Source organism: Megalobrama amblycephala, linkage group LG22 (genome assembly GCF_018812025.1).
Source record: "Megalobrama amblycephala isolate DHTTF-2021 linkage group LG22, ASM1881202v1, whole genome shotgun sequence".
In the NCBI taxonomy this organism is placed as follows: domain Eukaryota; kingdom Metazoa; phylum Chordata; class Actinopteri; order Cypriniformes; family Xenocyprididae; genus Megalobrama; species Megalobrama amblycephala.
In genome coordinates this window covers 2,072,396-2,099,697 of record NC_063065.1, presented here as the reverse complement: position 1 = coordinate 2,099,697, position 27,302 = coordinate 2,072,396, and the positions used below count along the sequence as shown (strand labels likewise).

At 34.9% G+C, this 27,302-nt stretch overlaps 2 protein-coding genes across 2 annotated transcripts; both read left to right on the top strand.

The window, feature by feature from the left end:
- The first annotated feature begins 4,968 nt into the window (after nucleotides 1-4,968).
- LOC125258072 lies at nucleotides 4,969-8,300 on the top strand. Its single transcript, XM_048174895.1, has 6 exons — nucleotides 4,969-5,695; nucleotides 5,798-5,982; nucleotides 6,516-6,670; nucleotides 6,849-7,312; nucleotides 7,428-7,636; nucleotides 7,834-8,300. The coding sequence occupies exons 1-6, from the start codon at nucleotides 5,680-5,682 to the stop codon at nucleotides 8,041-8,043; spliced, it is 1,239 nt and encodes a 412-aa protein (XP_048030852.1). The 5' UTR covers nucleotides 4,969-5,679; the 3' UTR covers nucleotides 8,044-8,300.
- A 12,616-nt stretch (nucleotides 8,301-20,916) lies between these two features.
- LOC125258073 lies at nucleotides 20,917-27,302 on the top strand. Its single transcript, XM_048174896.1, has 7 exons — nucleotides 20,917-21,036; nucleotides 22,189-22,254; nucleotides 23,841-24,043; nucleotides 24,452-24,606; nucleotides 25,102-25,541; nucleotides 25,654-25,859; nucleotides 26,761-27,302. Exons 2-7 carry the CDS (start codon nucleotides 22,236-22,238, stop codon nucleotides 26,956-26,958), a joined length of 1,221 nt encoding a protein of 406 aa, XP_048030853.1. The 5' UTR covers nucleotides 20,917-21,036; nucleotides 22,189-22,235; the 3' UTR covers nucleotides 26,959-27,302.

Below are 27,302 nucleotides of genomic sequence, written 5' to 3'. Positions count from 1 at the left end.
ATAATCTCCTATTTACTTTGCGTTTAGAATAGACTTTGCTGGTTATGAGGGGATTTGTGAAAGTATAAAGCTTGTGCTTATTCTGAATACATATATTTTTCATGGTGCCTCTAAAATGCCTCTGATGGGCCATTGCGTTCACACGCTCAACATACATGTACATTACTGCTTGAAAGTTTGTGAAACCCTTGCAGAATCTGCGAAAATGTGAATAATTTTAACAAAATAAGAGGATCATACAATATGCATGTTATGTTTTTTTGGTACTGTCCTGAGTAAGATATTTTACATAAAAGATATTTACATATGGTCCACAAAAAAAAGAAAAAAAAAAAGAAAAAAAAAGAAAAAAAAAGAAAAAAGCTGAATTTATAAATATGACCCCATTCAAAAGTTTATGAACCCTTGGTTACCTGATGATCCATGACTGTTTTTATGTTTTGTGATGTTGTTCATGAGTCTCTTGTTTGTCCTGAACAGTCAAACTGCCCAATATTCTTCAGAAAAAAATCTTCAGATGTCCAGCATCTTCTGCATATTTGAACCATTTCAGCAGTGACTGAATGATTTTGAGATCCGTCTTTTCACACTGAGGACAACTGAGGGACTCAAACTCAACTATTAAAAAAGGTTCAAACATTCACTGATGCTCCAGAAGGAAACATGATGCATTAAGAGATGGGGGGTGAAAACTTTTGAACAGGTTAAAGATATATGTACTGCCCTTTGGAAGCAACAAAAGACACTTAAATGTTTGCCAGAAGACAAATTAAGTAAAATATTCCTTGATCTTCAAATTCAAAACTTTTCACCCCCCGTCTCTTAATGCATCATGTTTCCAAAAATGCTTGAAAACTGAAGAATCTGCAGGAGCTGTAGGATTTTTCTGAAGAACAGAGCTCAGTTTAACTGCTCAGGACAAACAAGAGACTCATGAACAACCATCACAAAACACAAAAACAGTCGTGGTTCAAGCAAGCTAGAGCAGAACCCGTGTACATATGTTCAGAAAAATGAAGTATAATAGAAATAATATTGTCAATAACTTGCTATAGCCTATCTATGTTAAATGTACTGAAAATCATTAAGTATCTGAATAAATGGACCATAAAATGGTTCATGCCATGTCTTAGCGTTGATCTATTGTATTTGACCGGTATTCGCATTTCTGTCATTTTTAAAGTGGGTTTCTGAAACTTGCGCATGCAGTAATGTCAGTAGTACAGAATTTTAAATGAGTCTCACTGGCTTTCTGAAAAAAAACGACTACGTCTGCACATTTTAAGATACTGCACAAGATATGAATAAATGTAACTCGTACTCTTGCTGGGGGGGGATAGGCCTACTTTATATTCAACGAAATAAAATGCACATAAAACGTGATGGAAACAAATTTAGAGAAGAAACTTCTAGTAAATTTATTAGGAATAAAACATGCATTAAAAAAGTCTGTGACAGAATAATTCATTCATAACTGGAATAATCTTCAGACTCATCGCATCTGAAATGATGCTATGATCATTCTGAAATTCCAAAGTCGAATCAGTCGAATTCAAGCGTAGACTGTGTTGAAAAGCCATTTTTTTACATTTTTGAAATAGATCCGCAAAGTCAAAATGATGGAGGAGCGCATAGTAGGCCTACTGTAGTGCTGTTGTTTTAGAAATGTGTTTTTTTTTTTTTTTTTTACATTTTTGTTTGCATGTTAGTGATATCTTATTCATATTAAAGTCCACGAAGCCAAGGGGGGCCCGTAAAAATTTTTTTGCATATGGGCCCGGGGCTGACTTGCTATGCCACTGTAGAGCAGGCATCAGATGCAGAAAAGTAGAAAAGAAAAAATATGCATATTGTGAGAATTGTAAAAAAAAAAAAAGAAAAGTACACTTACAGTGTATTCGGTTTTCAACCGAGTGTCACACTTCCAGACAGCAGTACTTATATCAGATCCATGGGTGGAGTATAAGCTCCGCCTCTCTCGACCTACTGTGGGCATGATGGGTGGAGCCACACCTTAACCCCACCCATAACCCTCCTCTCATTTTGCTCTGCAGCGAGCACTACTTGGATCAAATTATAAATCACGTGATTACAAAGAAGGAATTATCCTTCTAATATTTATAATATAAAGCTATGACCACTCCAGATAAAAATAAAGTACAAGAATATTACAATTTGGGTTTTTTTAAATTGCTTTGGTGCAATTTTCACAAGCAATTGGTACATTTTCAAAACTCTTAGTACTAATATCACAAGAGATCATCAAAAGTGCATTTTTTTTTTAACATTTCAGCATGTTTTTAATTGTGTTAGTACAATACACAAAATCACAAAGTATCCTTTTCACTACACAAAATAAGTGTTTCATTTATATAAATGTTTCATTCACAGTAACTACCTTGAAATTTGTGAACAGAGCAGAATAGAGTGACTGTATAACTGACTGTAACATCAGACTGATTAGAAGCAGGTAGAGAGAGACTGCCTCATTATTGTAACTCACCCTTCATCTGTAAAGATCAACTACAGTATAAATTCAGTCATATGGTAATTAACTGTAATTACTTCAGCAACAAGGTTGATTTGAAACATGTATCTTGCATTGTTTGCAATTGAATTAACTGAATGTTAAAAGTACTAAATTGAAAGAAGATCATACTGTTGTGTTTCTGTGATTAAACCAAATGTTCTAATTACATATCACAACGATCTTGTGTTTTGAAACAGTGATTATGTAAATGAAAATATGTACAATTAGAATGAACGCATGAGATCAGATTTTGAAAGAATGACTAGCTGTGTAACAAGTAAAGTTCTAGTACAAGTTCTACGAGTTTTGAAAATGTACACTTTACTTTAATAGTACCAAAGCAAATAAAAAAAAAACTGTAAATATAAACAAGTATATTTGTAGTACATTCTTATTTTTGTATATAAAATTGTAAATGTTATACACAATAAATACACTGATTAAAAGTATATTTCTACTTCAGTAATATTTCAGTGAAAATGTATACTAAATACCACTAATATTAAATAGATTTTTAGGACTAACTATACTGAAATAAAGTGTATTTCAGAGCACTTTTCTCACCTGGGAAACTATATATTTTTGTAGTAGTGCACTAGAAATCAATTTAAGCATTAGTGGTATTTAGTTTACTTGTTCATTTTAGAGTACAGTGTGCGCTCGTTAAAAAACATCCTGATTGCAAAACTGAGACACTTTCCACTTCAAACTCACTAATTTACCCTGAAATAACAGCTCAACATGTGTTTAATGACAGTATCAACTAGTCTAGATGGCTTCAGCAGTGAACACTCAGTAAAAACAGATTGATGGCAAAGGTGACAGAGTTTAAATTTCTCCTCATAAAATGTTTTAATGATTTTGCTTGAAATTCTTATATGAAGTTTAAATTGCAAGAACAGTTCTAAGGTTCATGTAACCCTATTTTAGTAAATGCTACACGATGTAAGCCTACCTTTCAATATCGTTGATCTTCATGTCATACTAGTTTAGTAACTTGTTTAGTGTAAACATTTGTGAAGATCACATTTCTGTGTCATATAGCCAAGGGTGTAGATTTGGTTTCAACATTGGGGGGGTTGAACGTTGGTATGCTGGCTGTTTTTTTTGTTTTTTTTTTATTAAAAAATAATAATCTGTTGTGTAGCGTTATTGGATAATCTATCTATCTATCTATCTATCTATCTATCTATCTATCTATCTATCTATCTATCTATCTAATGCACTGTCTGACACAATACTGTAGTAGACGGTTGCATGGTTATCATTTTTTCTCTAATATCAATCTTGCAAGTAAAGAAGTTCATAAAGTCATTACTGCTGTGCTCTTTGGAAGCATCAGAAGTTGAAGCTTTGTTTCTTGTTAATTTAGCCACTGTATCAAATAAATACCTAGGATTGTGTTTATTTTCTTCTAAATGTTTTGAAAATCATCAATCAGTTTTACTCAATCATTCTCTCTCTCCACGAAATGCAAAATACTTCTAGTTTTGTTATCTTCCAGCTGCGCTCCATTTTTTTGGCTGCTCTCTTAAGGGCTCGAGTGTGCTCATTGTACCACGGCATTGGATTAATTTCCTTAATCTTTTTTAAACGCAAAGAAGCAACTGAGTCTAATGTGCTGGAAAAGAGAGATGCAATAGTTTCTGTTGCAACATCGAGGTCTTCTAAGCTGTCTGGTATGCTAAGGCGATGAAACTGATCAGGAAGATTATTTATAAAGCGATTTTTAGTGGTAGAAGTGATGGTTCTACCATATTTATGGCAGGGAGGCAGTTTAGCTGCCTTGACTAAATGTAGTATACACAAGACTAGATAATGATCTGAGATGTCGTCACTCTGCTGCAGAATTTCAACGGCATCAATATTGATTCCATGTGACAATATTACCATCTAATATTACTATAAATTACAGCAACACCTCCCCCTTTGCCTTTCTGTCGAGGATTGTGTCGATAATCATAACCTTGAGGGCTAGCCTCATTTAAACTAATGTAATCGTCCGGTTTTAGCCAGGTTATTATTGTCTGTAATAATATCATTACAATAAGTGATTTTGAAGAGTGATAAGTGATTTTGAAGTGATCTAATATTTAACAACCCATACTTCATCATTTGTTTGTATTATTTAGTAATAAGTGAAGCTGGTAATGCTGTTTGTGGAGTTGTTTAATCAGATCTTCAGAGATTTAAAGTCTTTTATCTTCAGTTGATTTCATCTTAAGGCCTGTACACACCGGGATGAATATCGCAAACTAAACAAAAGGCACCAATGTGAGTGTGCACACCAAAAAACGGCAGGCATAAAATGAACTAGGGAGCTGTTTGAGACGCACTGCCAGTTCTTGGCCACACCAATAGATGAGTATTATTTCTGTATTTTTACTGTTTGTTTTTTTCTTTTACATTCAAGAAATATAGTTGAGAATGTCATTCAGAAAGTCATTGAGACTTATTTGCACTACCGTTTCTGACTACCATCTCTCATATGTCATATATTTGCCATTTTATATCTGCATTTTTATATTCTTTAACTTTATTAATATCATAAATATGTTTATTTGCACTACCGTTATGCACAAGCGCCATATACTGTCAGAGATTGAATTTGTTCACTCTGCGCATCACCAGTGAAAATGACTTGGGTATGAACACAAAAAACATCTCATAGAACGCTGGCAATAAGTGCGTGTGATATTTGTCACTTGCTCACTTGTTTGAACTTTGGAGGACATTCTATTTTGGTTATTTTATGGTTGTGCTTGTCCTGAATGTTCCCTGATGCTGTGTACTAGTAAAACCCTATGAAACCGTGACTCAAGGTGGCCCCAGCCCCCCACACACCGAAGTTCAATTCCAGTAAGCACAGTCACACTCAATTATCTCATGTTTCTTTGGAAGTCATTTTCTCTGAGGGTGGAAGCAGGGTGGTCATGCCTCTAGTATAAAAGCACCAGATACCTTGTTCTCCATTTCACTTACTAAAACAAAGTATGTCAGTTACACTTAACATTTTATAATAATTTACAGATATCCTTCCAGTTATATATTGTACTTTCTGAAACATTTTTAAACCAAACAAAACTTTTCTGCTTTCAGTACATTGTAGGACATTTCATTGCACAAATTTCTGTGTCAACCTACTAAGGATGGCTGATAGCAAAAGCAAGTATTAGCTTATTTCATCAAACTGATTTGAAAACAATACCAGCCATCAATGTGATCTTTTTAGTCTTTTAATTTATAAATGTTTTTTTTTCCCACCAGTGGCTGTGACCCAATGGAGCCCGGTGTTTGTACAAGATCTTCTCCCTGCTGCAGAGAAGACAGCCCTTCTCTACCATCTCTCTTACCTGTGCCTGGCCAACTTCCCCAACCTGGAGAGAATCATCCGGAGTCGGGCTTTGGAAACCCAGCTTCTGTTTGGCTCCTCTGATGCAACTATGTTGAAAGTAAGTTTCAGATTTCTCTTGATTCCAGTATTTTCATCTCTGTCACCTAGAAGGAAAAAAAACTGAAAAACTGTGAATTTTGTGTCAATTCAACAAACATGAAGGGTCTGTAGTAAATAGAATGTCATATTCTATCTTTTAACTAGAGATTGAATTTAGCTAAATTGGTTATGAGAGTCTGTCCCTTAACTGGAAATAAATATGTATTTTATAATGAGTCATAATTTCTTAACGTGAGCCATGAAATAGATTTTTAACTGACATTTTAAAGTCTTGTATAACCTAATAGATTGTGGTTTGATATGCTTCTAATAAATTTTGCATTTCTTACATTTTTATAACTTTAAACTTTTAAATTAAATTATAATAACAACAGCAATAAATGCAGCAGCATTATAAACAGCATTTCAGGAAGATTTACAGGAAAAATTCAGACAATAAGAATTCTGAATCTTTCCTCACCATCAGTGTGACTGTCGTTTTTTAAAGTCTAGGATAATAAGATAAGGCCTTATGTTTCTTCCTTCTCACAGTGTATTTTGACCAGTGAAAATCTGGTTCAGTCGCTGTTTCCCATGTTGACAAAAGCTGTGGAGAAAAATAAGGCGGTTTTGGCAGTTAAATTCTTAGGAAAAGCACAAGTCTGGATCAAAGACATTATCGCTGAAGTGGACAAGATAGTGGAAAAGTAAGAACGTTTTCCTCAAGAAAACATATTTCAAAATACTTTGAGCAACTGAATTATTCTTCTACATGCAACTGCTATAATTAGGAAAGTATGAACATGTTTTCAGCTAAAATGTAGTTACACCAGCTCATTGTTATAAATGCTAATTTCACTGCAACATTTCTTCAACATTGTATAGGTATGATTTACACAACAAAGATGTTGCATCATCCACCAGTGATGTTATCAAGGAGAAAATTGATACAGATAAAAAGATTACAGTACAAGACCAGGAGTTGAAGCAGACTGAAATAACCCTGAATGGTCTAAAATGTGAACTGAAAAAAATCACAGAAGAGCTTGCTGAAACTGAGAAAAAGATAAACAGCAAAATCCAAGAGATTCAAAACTTTGCCAGATCCATAACCCAAACAAGTAGAGGCCTCGGCATCTTCGCTGCACTCGTTCCATTCATCGGGCTACTTGTTAAAAGCATTTATGATGCTGTTCATGATCCTAAAAATATTGCACGAATGAAGGCTCTTGAAGCTGAATTGAATTGTCACATCGCTGATAAAACTGCTCTGAAACAAAAACAGTGGCAGCTCCAACTCAAGATCATTGATTGGCAGATGAAGGCTGCCCAAGCCAGTTTTGACCGGAGTGAGTCTGTTTTCTTTTATGTTTAAAGTCATGCTTAAGACTGTGCCAAGATTCAAGTGTAGTTTAAGAAGGGAGTGAACACTTGGCTTGTCTAAACATTTATTCCCCTCTGCAGATTCCATACCCAACCCCATCTATCTAAATGATGTTCAGAGTAGCTTGTCAAAAATTCAGGCAATTCTGATTCAGCTCAAACACTTCTGGGAGAGTGTTGCTCAAATGCTGGACTACTTGGAAAAAAAGACCTTTGTTGGAGAAGATCTTATTGAAGACCTTGCTGACCTAAAAGATGAATTTCTAGAATCAATCGAAACAGCCAAAGAGGTAAAATTCATGTTTACATGATTACAAAAACATTTCCAGTAAGATATTCTAATATATTTATTTATTAATTTTTAATTTTTTTTTATTTGTACCCGAGGGAAGGCTTCAGGTTTCGCTTCTAAATGACAGTCTCATTGTGTCCAGCCATGACGAATGTTTTATTTAAATGTTAATGTGTAAATGTTTTATTTCCACAGGCTTGGGGCAGTTTTGGTGCAGGCTGTAAGAAAGCATCTGTCATCTTTAAGCTCCAAACCAAAGATTCCTACAGGTTTCTGGAGGTCAGTCCTTCCTGTCTTTCCAAGGTGGAGTGGGAAAATGAGTACAAATGTGTAAAGGAAAGACTGGAGAATATAGACCCACCAAAAAGTGTGCCATCCTGTGTTACACCTGCTATTTGTCAATGATCAGAGCACTGACACACACAAGTACATCATCCTATTTGATTTCTGTCTCGTGATGCTGGTAACCTGCTGATGATGTTTAGCTTTGTTAAATGCTGTACTTGTAAACTGCAGAGTTCTACTCGAATACATAATATCTAAAACACTCTGTATACTATGTATACTCCTGTCCTTATGTGTCATCTCTTTATGAGCTCTTGCAAAAAGACTCTTGTTTAATGGATAAAAATGGATGAATAGTTTTCCCAATAAAGTTTGATGACATCATTATTGACTTGTTTTTGTTTTAAATAATCTTACATGTCTGATTTTTTTTTGTCCAAAGTCATAGATTTAAGTTTCTGCAGCAAATATTTTGTCATCTCAAACTACTTTTGATGCACAAAAATAGTCACATTATACAGGTTACACAATATTTACTTGTTTCCTTCTGATAATGAAGAAGCTCTCTTATCACAACATTCATTCACTGGTGATACAAATCACACAGTTGGCTAAAATGTATTCATTTAAACAATGTGTTAATTTAAGGCAGAAACAATGAGCTCATTGAAGCTACATATTGTTAGCAAATGATTATATTTAAATTAGTATTAGCATTGGTGCATGTTGATTCAGAGTTTGCGTCAAATGAAGTCCTCGCAGTAGTTGGAATCTTCTCGAGTTGTCTCTTCACTAAAATCTACAGTCTTCATAAGAGGCTGGATCTGAACTGGAGCTGACATACTAGTTACCTCGGGATGGGCATCCTGAAATAAAACAGAAAAGCAAATTGAAAATAATTAGCATAGCTGCTGTTCATAACATTAAAGGGGTCATGAACTGAGAATTCATTATGCTATAAAATATCCTCAAAATAACCTTGTTATTCCAAAAATAGCTTTTATTGAAACCAAGGCCAGAAAAGTGTGGAATTATAATGTCGTTTTGCTGTTAAAGACCGCCTTTGCATAAGAAAATCAATGCCTTCTTGTATTTTTGCATCTTTGGCCTTAGCCACTGGTGCATTAGTATAGTGTTATATGGAAAGTACTTGGTCAAGCTGTTTGCAGATGCTTCTCTATAATACTTATTTCATATGCAAAGATGTTAGCCAATCACAGCAGTGGGCATTTACAATAGACATGCCCCTTCAAACAGAGCGCTCAAATCAGAGGGCTAAAATCAGGGTAGAATATAGCCATTTATTTCCAAATTATGAAAATATTTTGATGCAAAAATCATTAACATTATAAGTGCACCTCAGGAAACACTATATAATAATAATAATAATAATCCAGTTCATGACCCCTTTAAGTAAACATAATCATGTGCATTTGATCTGATATAACTGGAATAGGCTATCAGGAGATGCATTATAGATTTAAACTGGGAGAGTCTGAGCCCAGAACATTATCAGGAAGGCAATTGTGAAAATGCTCTCCCTCCTTTAGTGGACTTAGATATCCTAGGTACAACCAGAAAAAGTTTTGTGATCTTAAAAAGCATGATGGATTGTAGGGCTATTAGAAGATTAGAAATTAGAAAACCCTCTGTTGTCTGAGGCTGATTTGATTGGGGTCCTGAAGTAGTTTTGGCAGTAGTGAGCAACAAGTATGTACACGTTTGTATTTTTGAGAGAATTACTTATATGCGTTTTTTTTTTTTTTAAGTCACTGAAATAAGGCCTCAAAACATATTCTAAACATTTTTTTCAAAAGACTTTTGGGAACTGTATATTTTAGTCTAGAGTTTTTGCTTCATCCTTGCCTACTCAGTCACATAAAACAATGTATTGATTTAAAAATTCACTTTTTGTTTAGAAAGGCCATATGCGAGGAGGTGAGAATCTTCATGAATAATGCTGTAATTCACACCTGAGGAGATCAAGCCAGCTAATGAGCCACACAATGAGCAATTCAATAAGGAGACTGAGTGAACTAAGAAAGAATGCAATGACAAAAGAAATATATAACTTTTTGTTTGTAGTTTATAGTTAAAGTCCCCCTGTAGACAGAGGTGGAGATTCCAGGGGTCAGAAAGTAAAAGTCCTGCCATATTTTTATTCCACCCACTGAAGCATTAATGAGATAAATAAGTGATTAATTGAGTGATCATTGAGCATTATTGAAGACACCTGATGATAACAAGCAGAATCACCAAAGGAGAAAATCACAATTTTTAAGTTACCATCATCGAGGTCAGGGTTTGTTTTAGTTGAGCTCTTGATCCTTGACTTTTTAATATTAGATTTTGTTTGGGCAGTTTTAACTGCATTAAAACCAAACAGACAAGCAAAGTTAAAAGATGATCAGGTGTTGTTGGTTATGTTTTTACATAAACATTATTTGATCTGAATCACTGAACTCATTTAGAGCTCAATCTCTGAGTTAGATTTACATTATTGATTACAGCAGAACTGTGATTCTACAGCACAAGATCAGCTTTTACAATACTTTTTTTTTTTTTTAAGAGTTCTGATTTAAAAAAAAAAAAAAAAAAAGCAGAGCTCATTTAAACACACAGACATCAAGAATCATCCTGTGAATCTCAACAGTGGTGGCCATCATAAAGCATGTTGCAGTGCATTCTGGTAGCCACCAATCATAATTCATCCATGGCTCCCATCATGCATTGCTGCATGAATAAATTATGAGCTTAATTGTCTTAGTAATTTCATTTATTCTCACTATTAAAATTTTTCAGTTTTTCTGTGACTTTTTAGTAGCTTGTTTTCTAATGTTCAGAGTTGATGTTGTTGATCAGAATATGTTGCTTGTCACCGTTGTTGAGATTCACAGGCTGATTCTTGATGTCTGTGTGTGCCTAAAAGAATCTTTTTTTTTTTTTGTGATAAGGACAACTTTTTTTTTAAAAAAAATTCTGCATTGTTTAAGCTGATCTTCTGCAGAATCACAGTGCTGCTGTAATCAATAATATAAAACTAACTCAGAGATTGGGCTCTAAATGAGCTCAGTGATTCAGATCAAATAATGATTTTGAGAAAACATAACCAACACCTGATCATCTTTTAACTTTGCTTGTCTGGTTGGTTTTAATGCAGTTAAAACTGCCCAAGCAAAATCTAATATTAAAAAGTGAAGGGTCAAGAGCTCAACTAAAACAAACCCTGACCTCGATGATGGTAACTTAAAAATTGTGATTTTCTCCTTTGGTGATTCTGCTTGTTATCATCAGGTGTCTTCAATAATGTTCAATCATCACTCAATTAATCACTTATTTATCTCATTAATGCTTCAGTGGGTGGAATAAAAATATGGCAGGACTTTTACTTTCTGACCCCTGGAATCTCCACCTCTGCCTGTAGATTTGGCAATAGAGGGTGTATGACGATGTTATGATGAACTATATGCCTTTCTTCACTGATGTTAAGATGTTCAAAGTGTTTCTAGGGATAGTGATTTTTAGAAGACAGCTGTTTGTTTCTCAAACAGGAACATGGTTTGTTTAACATTAGCAACACATTATTAGCTGTTTGATAATTTAGTCAATCAAAAGGCTAATCATATTAATTACTGTTATATGTCTGGCAGCATTTACCTCAGTTAGTTGGATCTCTGAGCTCGTGCAAGTGAGTGGAGGCGGGGTTAATTAGCATATTCATATATCCGTGTACAATAAATGAGCCACTTTGAGAAGAGTTACATTCAAGCTATTTTAAGACATGAAGAAAATTTTTTTCACAGGAAAAAATGTTTAAATGTGTAATTTTGGTGATCAAAAATGAGTTTTATAAGGGATAAAATTATTGACTACAGGGGGGCTTTAACTATATAAATGATAGTCAAAGACACAATTTCAATACACAGTTAAACCCAGGGCAGGAAATGGGGGCGATGGCGTCTAGGACTAGGTAAATCTGGGTGTCATCTGCATAGCTGTGATATGCAATTTGGCTCTTTCTCATTATTTGGGTAGTTTAACTGTGTGCTGAAAATAAAAGTGAAAAAATACATTATTTAATATCCTAAAGTTGTAGTGTACTTTAAGTTAAATTTGAGTATATTTTTTAAGTTTACTTATTCATCCTTGGAATTTGTTTTATTACTTGTGCTTATTTATTTCAGAAACTGTTAAATTGTATGAGTAACATGCAAAACAAATATGTTGAGTGGTTGAACTTGAGACTTTTTGGAATTCAAATGTCTCTTCAACTTGGTCTGTGACCAATCAGATTTTGTTGCTCATTGCCTTCAGCCAATCAAGGATCTGATGATTCACCGTGTCAAAGGTAGCAGATAGATCGAGCAGAATGAGAACTGATGATTTGGAATTAGCTTTTGCAATCCGCAAGGATTCAGTGACCGACAGCAGTGCAGTCTCGGTCGAGTGGCCACTCTTGAAACCAGATTGATTGACGTCCAGTTGGTTGCTCTGTGAGAGGAAAGATGACACCTGGTTGAAAACAACTCGTTCAAGTGTTTTTGCTATGAAGGGTAGGAGAGAAACAGGTCTGTAGCTGTCTACAAGAGACATGTTTAATGTGGGTTTCTTAAGCAGTGGGGTTACCCGAGCCTGCTTGAATGTGTTAGGGAAAGTGCCAGTGTGGAGAGATGTGTTGATGAGTGTGTCAGTGCTGGTAAAAGTGTGGGAGCGATGGCTTGTAGAAGGTGTGTGGGGATGGGATCTAGAGGGCAGGTGGTGGGATGACTGGAGAGTAGAAGTTTGGATACTTCTGTCTCAGTGAGGGGAGAGAATGAAGAGAGGAGGTGTGTGGCTGTGTGTGTGGTTGGTCTGAGTTCCTGTGTGTGTGGAGCGGAGAACTGACTGCTGATGGTAGATGTTTTGTCAGTGAAAAAGTTAGCAAAATTATCAGCAGTTAGAGATGAGGTGGGTGGTGGTGGAGGGGGGCAGAGGAGAGAGTTGAATGTTTTGAAAAGTGTGTTTGAGGCGCTGTTGATTTTGTTTGATTTAGCAGCATGAATTTGAGCAGAAAAGGATGAGAGCAGAGATTGATAGCTACATAGGTCAGATTGGTCTTTTGATTTGTGCCATTTCCTCTCTGCAGCCCTGAGTTTGGTCCGATGTTCACGAAGAACATCAGATAACCAGGGATTAGAGGGAGTGGCACGTGCAGGCCTGGATGACAGAGGACAGATACTATCTAGAGAAGAAGTTAATGTGGAACATAAAGTGTCTGTTGCTGTATTCACATCCAGAGCAGAGGTGGGTAATCCAGGGGTCAGAAAGTAAAAGTCCTGCCATATTTTTATTCCACCCACTGAAGCATTAATGAGATAAATAAGTGATAAATTGAGTGATGATTGAGCATTATTGAAGACACCTGATGGTAACAAGCAGAATCACCAAAGGAGAAAATCACAATTTTTAAGTTACCATCATCGAGGTCAGGGTTTGTTTTAGTTGAGCTCTTGACCCTTGCCTTTTTAATGTTAGATTTTGTTTGGGCAGTTTTAACTGCATTAAAACCAACCAGACAAGTAAAGTTAAAAGATGATCAGGTGGTGTTGGTTATGTTTTCTCAAAATCATTATTTGATCTGAATCACTGAACTCATTTAGAGCCCAATCTCTGAGTTAGATTTACATTATTGACAGCAGCACAAGATTGGCTTTTACAATACAGATTTTTTTTTTTAATATATAAAAAAAAATATATATTTTTAAATATATATATATATATGTATTTTAGGCACACACAGACATCAAGAATCAGCATATGAATCTCAACAACGGTGACAAGCAACATATTCTGATCAACAGATCAACTCTGAACATTAGAAAACAAGCTACTAAAAAGTCACATAAAAACAGAAAAAAATAAAATAGTGAGAATGAAGAAAATTACTAAGACAATTCAGCTCATAATTTATTCATGCAGCAATGCATGATGGGAGGCATGGATGAATTTTGATTGGTGGCTACCAGAATGCACTGAAACATGCTTTATGATGGTCACCACTGTTGAGATTCACAGGATGATTCTTGATGTCTTTTTTTTTTTTTTTTTTTTTTTTTAAATCAGAACTCTAAAAATAAATTGTATTGTAAAAGTTGATTTTGTGCTGTAGAATCACAGTGCTGCTGTAATCAATAATGTAAATCTAACTCAGAGATTGGGCTCTAAATGAGTTCAGTGATTCAGATCAAATAACGATTAGGTGAAAACATAACCAACACCACCTGATCATCTTTTAACTTTGCTTTTTTGATTGGTTTTAATGCAGTTAAAACTGCCCAAACAAAATCTAATATTAAAAAGTCAAGGGTCACGAGCTCACCTAAAACAAACCCTGACCTCGATGATGGTAACTTAAAAATTGTCATTTTCTCCTTTGGCGATTCTGCTTGTTATCATCAGGTGTCTTCAATAATGTGCTTCTCTCATTAATGCTTCAGTGGGTGGAATAAAAATATGGCAGGACTTTTACTCTTTGACCCCTGGATTACCCACCTCTGATCCAGAGATGAGAATTGTGAGGGTGAGGGAAGGGAGGATGATACAGTAGAGGAAAGATCAGAAGAAGAAAGAGAGCGCAGATTGCAATATCATGAAACTCAAATGAATTGTAGCTGCAAAGAGAGGAATGAGTCAAGTATTTCCAATTGTCAGAAATGAGAAGACCTGTGCCCCCTGGGTGCTTCTCAAATGGAAGGCTCCATCCTACTGAGGCTTCTAGATTGGATTCCTCCTCAGTATTAAACACTATAATGAGACAGTCTACAAAGTGTGCATGGCTACGTCATAAATGTCACGTCAGCAAAATACTATTAAACTTAATTTTGGAAAATGAATTTTGTATTATAAATCGTTATATTAACTAGCTTATTATTATCTATTATTGCAGTACAGTGAATGATGTCTCCCTGATGTCTCCCAATGGCTTATGTAATCGGCAGTTTAGTGTTAAATGATTAATTTACAGCAAAACATAACATCTATACTATCATGTCTGAAAATATTATTTTTGTCTTACATTTCATAATAAACTCAGATGAGCTCAGTACGGACTAATTTTCTGTCAGTTTATTTTCTTGAATTTAAATGTGTGCAGAGGCTACACTGTTAGACTTTGCCGGGCTTTTTTTACAGTATAATACTGGCAACACTGTTGCCAGTAATTTACTATTGATTATACAGTTATTTACTGTAATCTACAGGTTGTTACTGTAAAGATACCATTCACTAAATAAAACTTGTGTTACCTCATTTCATTAGCAGAGACCAACTGCCTCAGACAGCCATTTAAATTACTAACTAACTTTATTCATACGCTAATAACATATGCATATTATTACTATGAACTTATTTCTTTAGAACTCAATTAAAAACATTTTAAATAAAAAGATTTTCATTACATCAGCAACTACACAGTCACCATCTGTTAACTAAAACAACATGATCTTCTCCTGAACTTAAGCACAGGCTCGACTCTTCAGCACAATGGTGACACACAAAACTCAACTTTACAGTAAACTATTGGCAACAGTTTTACCAGTATATAACTGTTTTTTTAACTTACAGTTTGTAACTGTTCAAATACATTTTGTGGGTGTGCCTTTTTATCTTACAATTTTAACCCTTTCAACCCCACAGGAACATCCTCTAGTGTCCACACTACTGAGAAAAAGAAACATTGACACTGTGTTGCAGTGAGATAATTAAGTTAATATTTAAGTGCTGATTGAGCATTAATGATGAACACCTGCTGTTAACAAGCAGAATCACTGAAAAAATGAACAAGAACGGAATAAATATGAGCAGAAACTACAACTGTCTTCCAGCCATTACACATTATTACACTTATTACTGACCAGATTAACTTTATTTCTACAGAAGATCTTATTGAGAATTAACAAAAGTTTAGATGTTGATGTTTTGTTGAAAATGTTTGGTTTGATGTCACCATTGAGGAGATCAGCATTTACTTTAGTTGAGCTCTTGACCCTTGACCTTTTAATACACGTTTTTGTTTTCTTCTCTGGCTGCTTAAACTGTTTTTGCAAGTCGCATTTATTAAGGCAGAAATAAATGCGAAGAAAAAAAAGCCATTGAGTGCTGATAGTTATGTGTTGGTGAAGACATAACCATCACATAGTCTCTTGATTCACTGAATTAATACTGTGTTTTATTTTTTGCTACATTATTAACAGACTAATATTTTATATTATCACGACTGTGAAACAGCAAGAGCTCCAACAACAACAGCTAAAAAGAGTTTATTTTTAAATGCCATGCACCTAAAAAAGCTGCAGCATTATTTAGACACACACAGATATCAAAAATCAGCACATCAATCTCAACAATGGTGGCAATAAATCTGCATAATTTATTCATGCTGCAGTGCATGCTGGGAGTTTTTTACAATGCTGGCATCCAGCATGCATTGCAACATTACACTTTTGGATGTCACCATTGTTGAGATTCATATTCTGATGGTTGATGTCTCTGCTGTCCAAGTTATGTAGAAGCTCAAATCTTATGCATTATAAGACTTATATATTCTTCTAAATAACTGAAACATTGCTGGTTTTTATGCTGTTGAATCACAGATATAGTATAATCAATAAGATAAAATACCCATCAAAAGACTAAACACTTGAAAAGATCAGTGAATTAGATAAGTCAAAGATGATTACAGCATCATCACAACAGCCAAAAAACCTGTTCAACTTTATGTTTGGCTTTTTCTTGCCATATCAAGAAACACTCAGTTACAGCAGCCAGAGAAAGTTAATGTAAAAGAATCAAGAGCAACTAAAGCAGACACTGATCTCCACGATGGTGACTGCAAATTTCAATACATTTTTATTTTCAATAAAACATCAACATCCATATCTGTTAATTCTCAACAAGAACTTACATGTATGAAATAAATAATGTCAAACTGGTTTGTGAACTGGTTTCACACTCAGTGTGGCTGAAGTCAGTTGTAGTTCTTGTGTTTCTGCTTGTCTCATTTTTCTGGTCTTGTTTCTCTGTCCTTTAGTGATTCTGCTGATCAGGTGTTCATAAAGTGTCTGAATTCACTCACTTCTTTTAATTAACTCTGTCAAGTGTACTATATTAGTGAACTAATGTAGGGAATAGTGAATGAGGGTATAGGGTGTGATTTGGAACACAGCCTCTGAGTGTCGACTTTGAGTGATGTTAACTCACAGTATATTCCTGTAGGCTATTTTCTCGAAAATGACAAATATTACCCAGAATGCAGTGTTTTCTACAGTATATTACTGTTTTAATGGAAAATGGTTTGTTACTGTCAGAATTTGGCCGTTTTTCTACAGCAAGATCGAACAGTGTAACGATACATCTGATGCATCCTTCGAAAAAGGCCGAATGAAGGACATGAAACGAAGGCCATCCAGGGATCCCTCATACTGAGATGGCCTTCAGGGATGTCTGATGATGTGGCACCAGAAATATGCAGCCCTCCGCTTGAGAAGCACACTATAAAGGCTAATATTGCCCACAACCCATTGCGCTTTGGAAGAGGATTCAGTTCAGAACTACAAATACAAGTAAAAGTGGTCAAAAAACTACAAAACATGGCAGACTTGCTTGACTGGTGGTTAAGTAGAGAGGTTTAGAAAGATAATCAATGTTTAAGCTGATAAAAATATTAACTTAATGTTATCTGTGTTATATTTCATCAGCAACAACAATGTGGACTTTTATAAAGACATTAACTTTTAAATATATTGCTGTGCATTAATATGAGGAGAGTCTCTGCATTCACTTGCAGATCAACATGCTACTACATTTCTATGAAATTAAATTAAATAAAATGCAGAGGATATTAATTGTGACAAGATCACATTAGAATTTTGCCAAAAGTGTGTCTGATGTATTCAGCAATTAGGGCATAAAGAATTGTCATGGCTTACTACTCTATTAAATGACTAACTTTGTGGATAAATTATGTTCTCTCGTAGTGTGTCGGCACGAGTTCCAACCTGGTCACCTCCTTGTTCCCAATGCTGATGAAAGCCGTTGAGAAGAACAAACCAATTCTGGCTGTGAAGTACCTGGAGAAAGCCAGAGTATGGATCAATGACGTCATAAGAGCCGTGGATGACATGGCGAAGAGGTGAAAACAAAATAGAACAAGTTGTAATATTTTTATACATATATCAGTGTGAGTGGTGCAGCTCTGAAAACTTACAACTAGAGATGCACCGGTGTATCGGTCACCGTCACATGACTGATTTTAAGAATTAACAGAAGTTTAGATGTTGATGATTTGTTGAAAATGCTTCACCATCGTGGAGATCAGGGGTTGCTTTAGTTGGGCTCTTGACCCTTGACATTTTTTAATTTATTTCTCTTTCGGAAATTGCAGGTGTTTTCAGAAAATGATTCTGCATTGATAAAGAGATTGATGAAAAGGTAGATTAACATGTTTGTTTTGTTACAGGTGTGCCTCAGGGCTCAGTGCTTGAATCATTTACATGTCATCACTAGGATCTGACATTCAGAAATATGTTTTTTTCTATCACTGTTATGCTGATGACACACAACTCTACCTCTCATCCTTCCTATCGGAGCATGATACACAACTTTGGCTAATGTTCTGTCAAGGTTCTCTCAACGTTATGAACAAGCTTTCAACCAGTTTGCTTAAAACCTCCAAATATATTTACTCATTTTTGCAGTTGGTCTGCTGCCTTGATTTTTAGCTCTTCGTTCTGGCTCTGTGGTGCTTGAGAAAAAGAAGCTAAAGAAAGAGAGTAGATTAAGAAAGAAAGAAATAACTTTAGACTGGTCTCAGTTATTAACCAATACAGATCACATCATGAAAAGATGAAAATAGTGTGGAGAAAAAGATCAAACCAGAGAAGAAATGCTGGTTAGAAAGGTTAGATAACTTTTGTGACACATGAAGAGTTTTGATCACAGATTCCTGTGAAGTGTTTGTTATATTTTGGAAATATTGATCCCATCATGGATGTGTCTGCGTCACTGTTTCTTCCTTTGACCTGGTGAAGCTACTAACCAATGTTTGTATCTCAGCATTTTTCTCTCTGTGAGTATAATTTGCAAAACTATGAGAACAGGTGAGGTGTAATATTCAGTTCCTGTAACTGGAGTATACTGGAATTAATATTACACAACACCTGTGTATACTTCATCACCTGGAACAGTTATTCACAAGAACTGAATATCAGATCTATATCTCAATATTAATCCGGGCCCACAAATTCATAATCCGTGACCGCTTTCACAATCTGTTGTTGTGTTATATTCAGTTTCTGCCAAAAAAAACTCTACCTACTGGAACAGGTGTTTCACAATTATTCGCAAGAACTGAATACTAGTACACAAAGTAGTACGAAAGCATGCACAGATTATGAATTTGCGGGTGTGGTTTACAAATCTGGGCGTACCTGACTTTTTCCCCGGTATTTGCGTAGGATATTTAATTTTCTGTTACGGTTATCAGCTCTATCAAGGTCATGCTGCAATGTCAGTCGTTTTCCCGAACGAGCGATGCACTTTCCGCTTTTTAATGTTTTATTAAATAATCAACACAACTCACATTTTCTTGCGTGTACCTGCTGTTGGTATTTATTATGGATTTGTGTGTACGATTTTAACATTCTTCTCTGCCAGTGTATACTTATTAAACATATTATTCTACTTCTACAGAATATATTAATCTTTGTTGATGTTCATTTCAACATTTACTAATACATTATTAAAATTTTGTTAACATCATTAGTTAATGCACTGTGAACTAACATGAATAAATGATGAACAATTGTATTTTCATAAACTAACGTTAACGAAGATTAGTAAATACAGTAACAAATGTAGTGTTCATGGCTAGTTCATGTTATATATTAACTAATGTTTAACTACTGAACATTATTGTAAAGTGTTACTATTAAAATTTACTTTCAGTGCACTGTTACAATGACAATTTTGAGCCTACAATTTAAAATAAACCTGAAATATATTTTAAAATAACACAGGTGAATAAAAAGTACACTTCCATAATGTACTTAAAGTGCTCTATTTTCACGCACTAATTTTGGTACTTAATATACACTAAAAATTCTTCTTTGTGTACTTTTAGTGTACTACAAATGTTAACTAAATGTGTTAAAAGCTCATTTTAGTTCATATTTCATGGTGTCTTATAATAGCACAGTTGAGTTCACTTAGGTTCTTAAGATGATCTTAAGAAGTACTAAAGAAGAATATTTAGTATATTAAGTACAAAATTAGTGTGTGAAAATAGAGCACTTTAAGTACATTATGGAAGTGTTTTTTTTTTTTTTTTTTACCTGGAAATATTCAAATAAGTACACTAAAAATTATACAGAAGTTTCAATATTTTTACTATTTAAAAAACTATTTTAAAGTGTTAAAAGTCGTATTGTGAAAATAGGTAAAAGCATGATGCAAATATACTATTTATATATTTAAAGATGGTAAACAAATTTTGTAAGTATATTTGCAATGTACTACTGAAAAGAAAATATATTTAATAATATAATAAAAAAAATTAATTCAGAAAACCCATCAACAGTGAAAACAAATGTTTATTTATGCTTGAATATATGTGTTTAATAGCATATACAAGGCCTCTTAAACAAGGCTCTCGGCTCTGTTACTGTTTGAAGGCCCCAAAACCTCTTATGAAACTATTGTCCCATCCCATTTGATTTATTTGAACCACTCTTTGTGCTTCAGTATTTGTGAGACAAGTATTGGAAAATATGTTCAGCTTGTTATGAATCTATATGAAGAGATTAGAGGCCTCAGAGTGAGAATGGTTTGAATATTCATCATAATCATTTTTTCATTTTTTTCATCATAATTTTTTTCTCTATTACTGTGAATGTACAGTTACGGGAAAGAATGGAAAAATAGGGGAGAGGCCCTCAGGTAATTGGCCCCAGGGCCTTGGCAAGTCATAATTCATCCCTGATTCACCACATCATCACGTGATATCTGATTTGAGGCATAAATACCGCTGTCTGTAAGCGCAAGACAGCTGAAGTCTTTCAGGAGAACACAGAATATACGGTAAGTGTATTATACTTTCTATTCACAATTTACTTTAAATATACTTTGTAGTGGCTATCCTAAGTAGGTTAAACCAACTAGCATTATAAAAAAATAACTATGGTTTTATTATAGCAAAAATGTAGTAACCATTTTTTTACCATTTGTAAAATCACAGTTTACTACAAATACCATGGTTACACTTAAAAAAGTGTGCTTTTTATATACTTCTTTTAAACTAAAAATAAAGTGTACTCTCAGTCTACTTTTTATGTACTTCTTAGAAATATGCTTAAAATTACACTGAAGTATACTTGACTTAAAAGTCTATACTCAATCTTTTGATCAAGATTTTGGCTTGTAGTTGTGTTTACTCTTTTGATTGAGTAAAGAAAACAGATACTGTATGTTTCTAATTCTGAGTATGTGGATTTTTATGTAGTCCACTGCTAGTGTACATAAGAATTTACTTCAAATCTTTATTAACTTAAAATATTACATGCAAAAAAATTATTAATATGTACATTAAATGAAAGATTATACCCAAATACTGGCACAAGAACACCCTTCCAATGGATTTACCATCTGACCTGAAAACACTAGCATCATTAACCATCTGCAAGCAAACTTTTGGAAAAACAATGCAATCTGAAGCTTTTGCACTGCCTATAGGGAGCATAGGAATAAATAATAGAGTCATCTGATTACAAGTGTAGCTTGAATGTCCTTTTCAACATTATTTGTAAAAATAGAAAATAAAACAGGTCCCAAAATGGAACCCTGAATAACGCCTGAACTTATCTCAAGAAAACCTGATTTTTCAACATAGAAACACTGTGTTAGGTCTACGAAATAGTTTTTAAACACAAGCATTCCTAAGTTTGTTCAGCAGCCATTTGTGATCCACTGAATCAATTAAGCAGATCCACAAATAAGGCAGCGCAATGATGCTTTCTTTCCAAGGTAACAATAGGATAATTCATGGTTCTGTGATGATCTTAGCAAAACCTAAAAGTTTGGAAATAAGACAGTAACATTATCTGAATAGATGTACTAAATGAAAAAGACTATTTATCTGATTACATACTGATTATATAACATAAGAGAAGAGGATTGTAAATCCACCCCTGAAGCTGATTCTACTTGCATCACATGTTCTATCATATTTTTTAGATACATTACAGTTGGACGCATTACCAGTCAACACTCCATTAAAAAAAATGATGGCCGATTGCATAGGTGAGACACTTTTCATTTCAAACTCATTCATTTATCCTGAAATAGCACTTCTGTGTTGCAAACATTTATCCAGCAAGGTAGCAAATGTCTGGAAGAAGCTGTAATGTGGCTTGTGATTTGAGTTCCATGATTTCACACAGAACATTATGTTGTGTCAATGCAATTTGAGACTTCAAAATTGATCTTAGATACAACAAGGGAAACCAGCAGGTTTTTCATAGTCTAAATGCAACAGACTGCACACATACTGTGATATGAAGCCATCAATGTAAAAACAAAGTCAAATTTACTAAGTGAAACAAGTTCACCCTACTCAAATTCTCAAAATATTACTGAAAGTGCATTGCACTTAAAGTTATGTGAATGAGTTACTGCAGATTTGCCAAAAAGCTTTGCATCAGACTCTAAAAGGAAAGTAGGTTCATTTTTGTGAAGCCCGAACCCGGCCTGGATTTTTAAACCCTACTTGACTGGTACTGTTACATTTTAAGACCAAACACGACCCGAACCCACAATTCGTTTCTCACAGCAAATACCTTTTTGAAATATGCTGCATTTTAGGATTGCATGCAACAACCAGTGAACAAATACATGTAAACAAACACAGTTTCATTAAAGGGTTAGTTCACCCAAAAATTAAAATTATGTCATTAATGACTCACCCTCATGTTGTTCCAAACCTGTAAGACCTCCGTTGATCTTCGGAACACAGTTTTAGATATTTTAGATTTAGTCCGAGAGCTTTCTGTCCCTCCATTGAAAGTGTTTGTACTGTAGACTGTCCATGTCCAGAAAGGTAATAAAAACATCATCAAAGTAGTCCATGTGACATCAGTGGGTTAGTTAGAAGTTTTTGAAGCATTGAAAATACATTTTGGTCCAAAAATAACAAAAACTATGACTTTATTCAGCATTGTATTCATTGTATATAATTTTTGGGTGAACTAACCCTTTAAGGCACAACAGCCATATCAGCAGTTAGCACACTGGAGAACAAAGAGAAAAAGAAAAAAAAAAACATGTACTTACCAATTATGAAACTTTTCTGGGTGAACCGGTGTAACAGTGACATAAATTCCTTCAAAATAAAGATTGCTCAAAAAGTGTTGAAAAACTATTTATACAAATATATTTTTCTCAGTATGAGTTATGAAGGAAGAGAATGGTATCGACAGTTGGTTTTAGTGCCATCCTGCTCTGATTGAAAGTTTGTCCAGCTGCACTGAACTTCCACTAGCTGCTGCTGCTACCAGCAGGAAAATTTATATTGCTGGTTTTAAACCAACCAGTTTCATTGAGGGGCACATTTACTCATTCCTCAAACTTTGTCACTACAGTCTAGCTTCTTTTAGTTGCCGGTTCTGATCCAATGCCTGGCTTCTTACGTATATGTCATCAGGGAGGGGGCCAGAGCATATTAAAGTGTCTGACATCATACTTATGAGTTCACACAGCTCTTTAATATTATTTCAACAAGAAACACTGAGAGGAACCAAGGCTGGCACATAAAAATAAATGACACATTTCATTCATGATTGAACCTGAGGTAGTTGAACATCACTAATGTTTGGTTTGTATCTCATCAGATGATTCTCAGTTTGCCATCAGTGAATCCACATGGAGTCCAGAGTTCATCCAGGAGCTTCTTCCGTCTGCGGAGAGAACGGCTCTCCTCTATAATCTGTCATTCTTGTGTCTGGGAGGCTTCCCAAAGCTGGAGCGTATGATCAGAGACCAAGCTATTGAAACACAAATGCTGTTCGGAACCTCTGAGGCTGTTCTGCTGAAGGTGAGACTAATTCATCTTGTTCTGCTTTACATATTGTAAAAAGTCTGTCTTTATTTACCCGCCCTTATGTCATTTTAAAGACATGCTGTTAATTTTGACATGCAAGTATTATGTGAAAAAAAAAAAAAAATCCAGTTTAGATGCTTCTGAAATTGTGAACTAATGTTTCTTCTTTCGTAATTGAAATATTAAAAAAAAAAAAAAAAAAAGGTGATTGTGGCCTTTTCCCCTCAAAATTCCTTGTGTATGTAGTCAGGTATTAAAATTTGAGAAAAAAAAACAGACTTGTGAGATTTAAACTCACAATTTCTAGAAAAAAGCAAGCTTCCATAGACACTAGTGCACTGGGCCATTGTTTTTATAGTTCTTTTAAACTTATCCTTGTGGTTAACTTATGTTTTCTCATAGTGTGTTGGCACAAGTTCCAACCTGGTCTCTTCACTGTTCCCGATGCTGAAGAATGCTGTTCTGAAGAATAAATCCCTTCTGGCTGTACAATACCTGGAGAAAGCCAGAACATGGATCAATGACATCATCAGAGCTGTGGATGACATTGTGAAGAGGTAAAAACACTGAAGTTTTGCATTTTAAAACAAACAATCAGTACACCACAAACAAATGATTTTCTTGCTTTCTTAACCCCTGTTCACACTGCCAGTGACTTTGTTACTGTATGTTGCTAGTCTCTCTACTGTGAAGATGCTTGTGGGCATTCCTAGTGCTGTCGCTCTAATGTTATTGGTTGACTGCATGTCTGGCCATATCTTTAGAAAATGCAATCACAAATATATAAAACTATGATTTTGAATTTTGACTAGGAATTAGACTGCAAGAATTAAAAGTAGCATTCCGCTGTTGGGAGAGTGTTGTGATACAAACTACAGAAGTGCACAGTTCATTAAAAGCCAACATTGTAGTTTTGAGATTCTCCTCAGAGATATTCTTCATTTAAATAAATCCCACCCGGTGGGTGGGGCCTGCTTGAGTTGCGTTAGTAGCGTGTTGTTGTCATGTGAAACTGGTGGATCATATCACTGTACATGCAACCTATTTTTCAGGTATGACCAACAAACCCGAAATGTGAAATCATGCACCAGTGATGTGTATCAAGAACAGAAAGAGACCGAAGAAAAAATAACGAAACAAACTGATGAGGTGAAGGGTCTGGAGGATGCTCTGGCCAATCTTGAAAAGGAGCTGAGAAACAATGTCAAAAATATGGAGGAAATTGAGAGAAGATATCAAGACAAAAACAACGAACTACAGAATCAAGTCAGACAATATGAAAAACAAAAACAATGTGCCTGGTTTCTCAGAGCTTTTGTTCCATTTTTTGCATGCCACCAAGATGCTTCGAACATGCCTGGCATTGCTGCTAAACAATCCGAGCTGTCCAATCTCAACTCTGAAAAGAACAGTCTGCGAACCAAAGAGTGGAACATCAAAATCCAACAGACTGATCTTCAGCTGAAGTTGGCCAATTCCAAAATACTACTGGGTGAGAGTCTCTCTGTGCTTTTAAATTATCATGCTGTTTACATGTTCATCACAGCCTGAAGGCTCCCAATGATCTCTCATGAATCAGAATCTGTTGTATGTTGTCTGTCTAGGTGCGATACCCAGTCCTGTCCACCTGAAGGAAGTCCAGAGGTGTCTTGATCAAATCCGACAAATTCTGGTTGATCTTAAAAAGTTCTGGGAGAAAGTGGGTGTTACACTGGACACACTGAAAGAGAAGACCTTTGTTGGGGAGGATCTGATTGCAATGTGTGACATGAAGGATGAGTTCCTGAACTCCATCGAAATGGCAGGAAAGGTTAGTTAGTTGCTGAGCGAATGTTTCTGGTGAAAGTTGATTATGCCTTTCATTAATATTCTCTGAGTTCTAAATTTTATTCCCTATGTAGTTTTTGTCTACCCATAATGCACTCTGATTAATAGTGTACAACCGACACTATATTTTCCAGAATCCAAAGCGGAGAACATTGTAAATCCAAACATAGACATAAGTGTCTAATCACTTGTACGTGTATTTATTCCATCTTACAACTGTCAGTGAAACCACAAAGCTGACAAAGCACATATTGTTAAAATGTAAATATTATAATTTCCAAGATAAGATACATACAGAATATGTGACATCAGTGACTACATTTTCATTCACTCCTTCTACATGTAGTGAAAAAATTTCCACCAAATTTAACTTAAAAACTTAAGTTACTAACCCTCATGTCGTTACTCACCCTAAAAACACAAATTAAGATATTTTTGATGAAATCTGAGAGATTTATGTTCCTCCATAGACAGTCTATGCAATGAGCACTTTCAAGTAATCCACATGACTCCAGTGGTTTAACCTCAATTTTTATGAAGCGACGTGATTAATGACAGAATTAATTACAATTAATGACAGAATTTTAATTTTAACCCTTTAAAGTCACCATGAAATCTATGATTCTTGTTTTGTTTTGTTTTTTTTTTTTTTTTTATGGAATATTGCACTGTTAATATAAATAATTTATTCATGCAGATCACTATTTACATTGTAATTGGTTAAATTATTTTAAGTTAAATGGAAAAAATTAGTTTGCCATGACTTGTTGCCATGACTTTTACAGATGCAGGGAATAGTGAGTGATTTCGGCCAACATGATTTTGTGTCACTGTATTACAGTAAATGTGTTGTGACTAATGCTGGTGTGTCTTTAATCTTTCAGTACTGGAAGAGATTTGGTGTGTGCTGTCAGAGAGCACAGGGCATCTTCAGCCTTCAGTCTAAGGACGCATATAAATTCCTGGAGATCAATCCGTCTTCACTCTCAGAGGATGAAAGGAAGAAGCAGTACACGTCTATCATGGAGAAGCTGAAGAAGATCAATCCTCAGGGCTCGGCCAAAGCCGCCATCACTGCATAACAGACAGAGATCTGATGCCTCTTTCACACTTTAAATGCTCTTTATAAGGCATACACATATTAATGCATGCAGCTTATATTGTCATTTTTGTAATGCTTTGTAATCTTTACAACTGCTCTTGCACTTTCAATTACAGTTCCAAATACATATACACTTTAGTGAGTTGATGTTAGGAATATTTCTCTGTCTCAATTTATCTCTGTTAAAATTGCTTTGCATTTCATTATGGTTTATAGATCTTGTTGTCTGGCCACATGACTGATGTCTGTCACACAATAAAGACAAAAGACATTAAGCATTTCATTGTACCCAAATCAATCAAAAAGTCTTTTTCCAATGTTTTC

Coding starts and splice junctions, on each gene's coding strand:
- LOC125258072 (XM_048174895.1), top strand. Junction 7,313..7,427: donor CCAAGCCAGTTTTGACCGGA/GTGAGTCTGTTT, acceptor TCCCCTCTGCAG/ATTCCATACCCAACCCCATC. Junction 7,637..7,833: donor CAATCGAAACAGCCAAAGAG/GTAAAATTCATG, acceptor TTATTTCCACAG/GCTTGGGGCAGTTTTGGTGC.
- LOC125258073 (XM_048174896.1), top strand. Junction 24,044..24,451: donor CTGAGGCTGTTCTGCTGAAG/GTGAGACTAATT, acceptor GTTTTCTCATAG/TGTGTTGGCACAAGTTCCAA. Junction 24,607..25,101: donor GTGGATGACATTGTGAAGAG/GTAAAAACACTG, acceptor CCTATTTTTCAG/GTATGACCAACAAACCCGAA.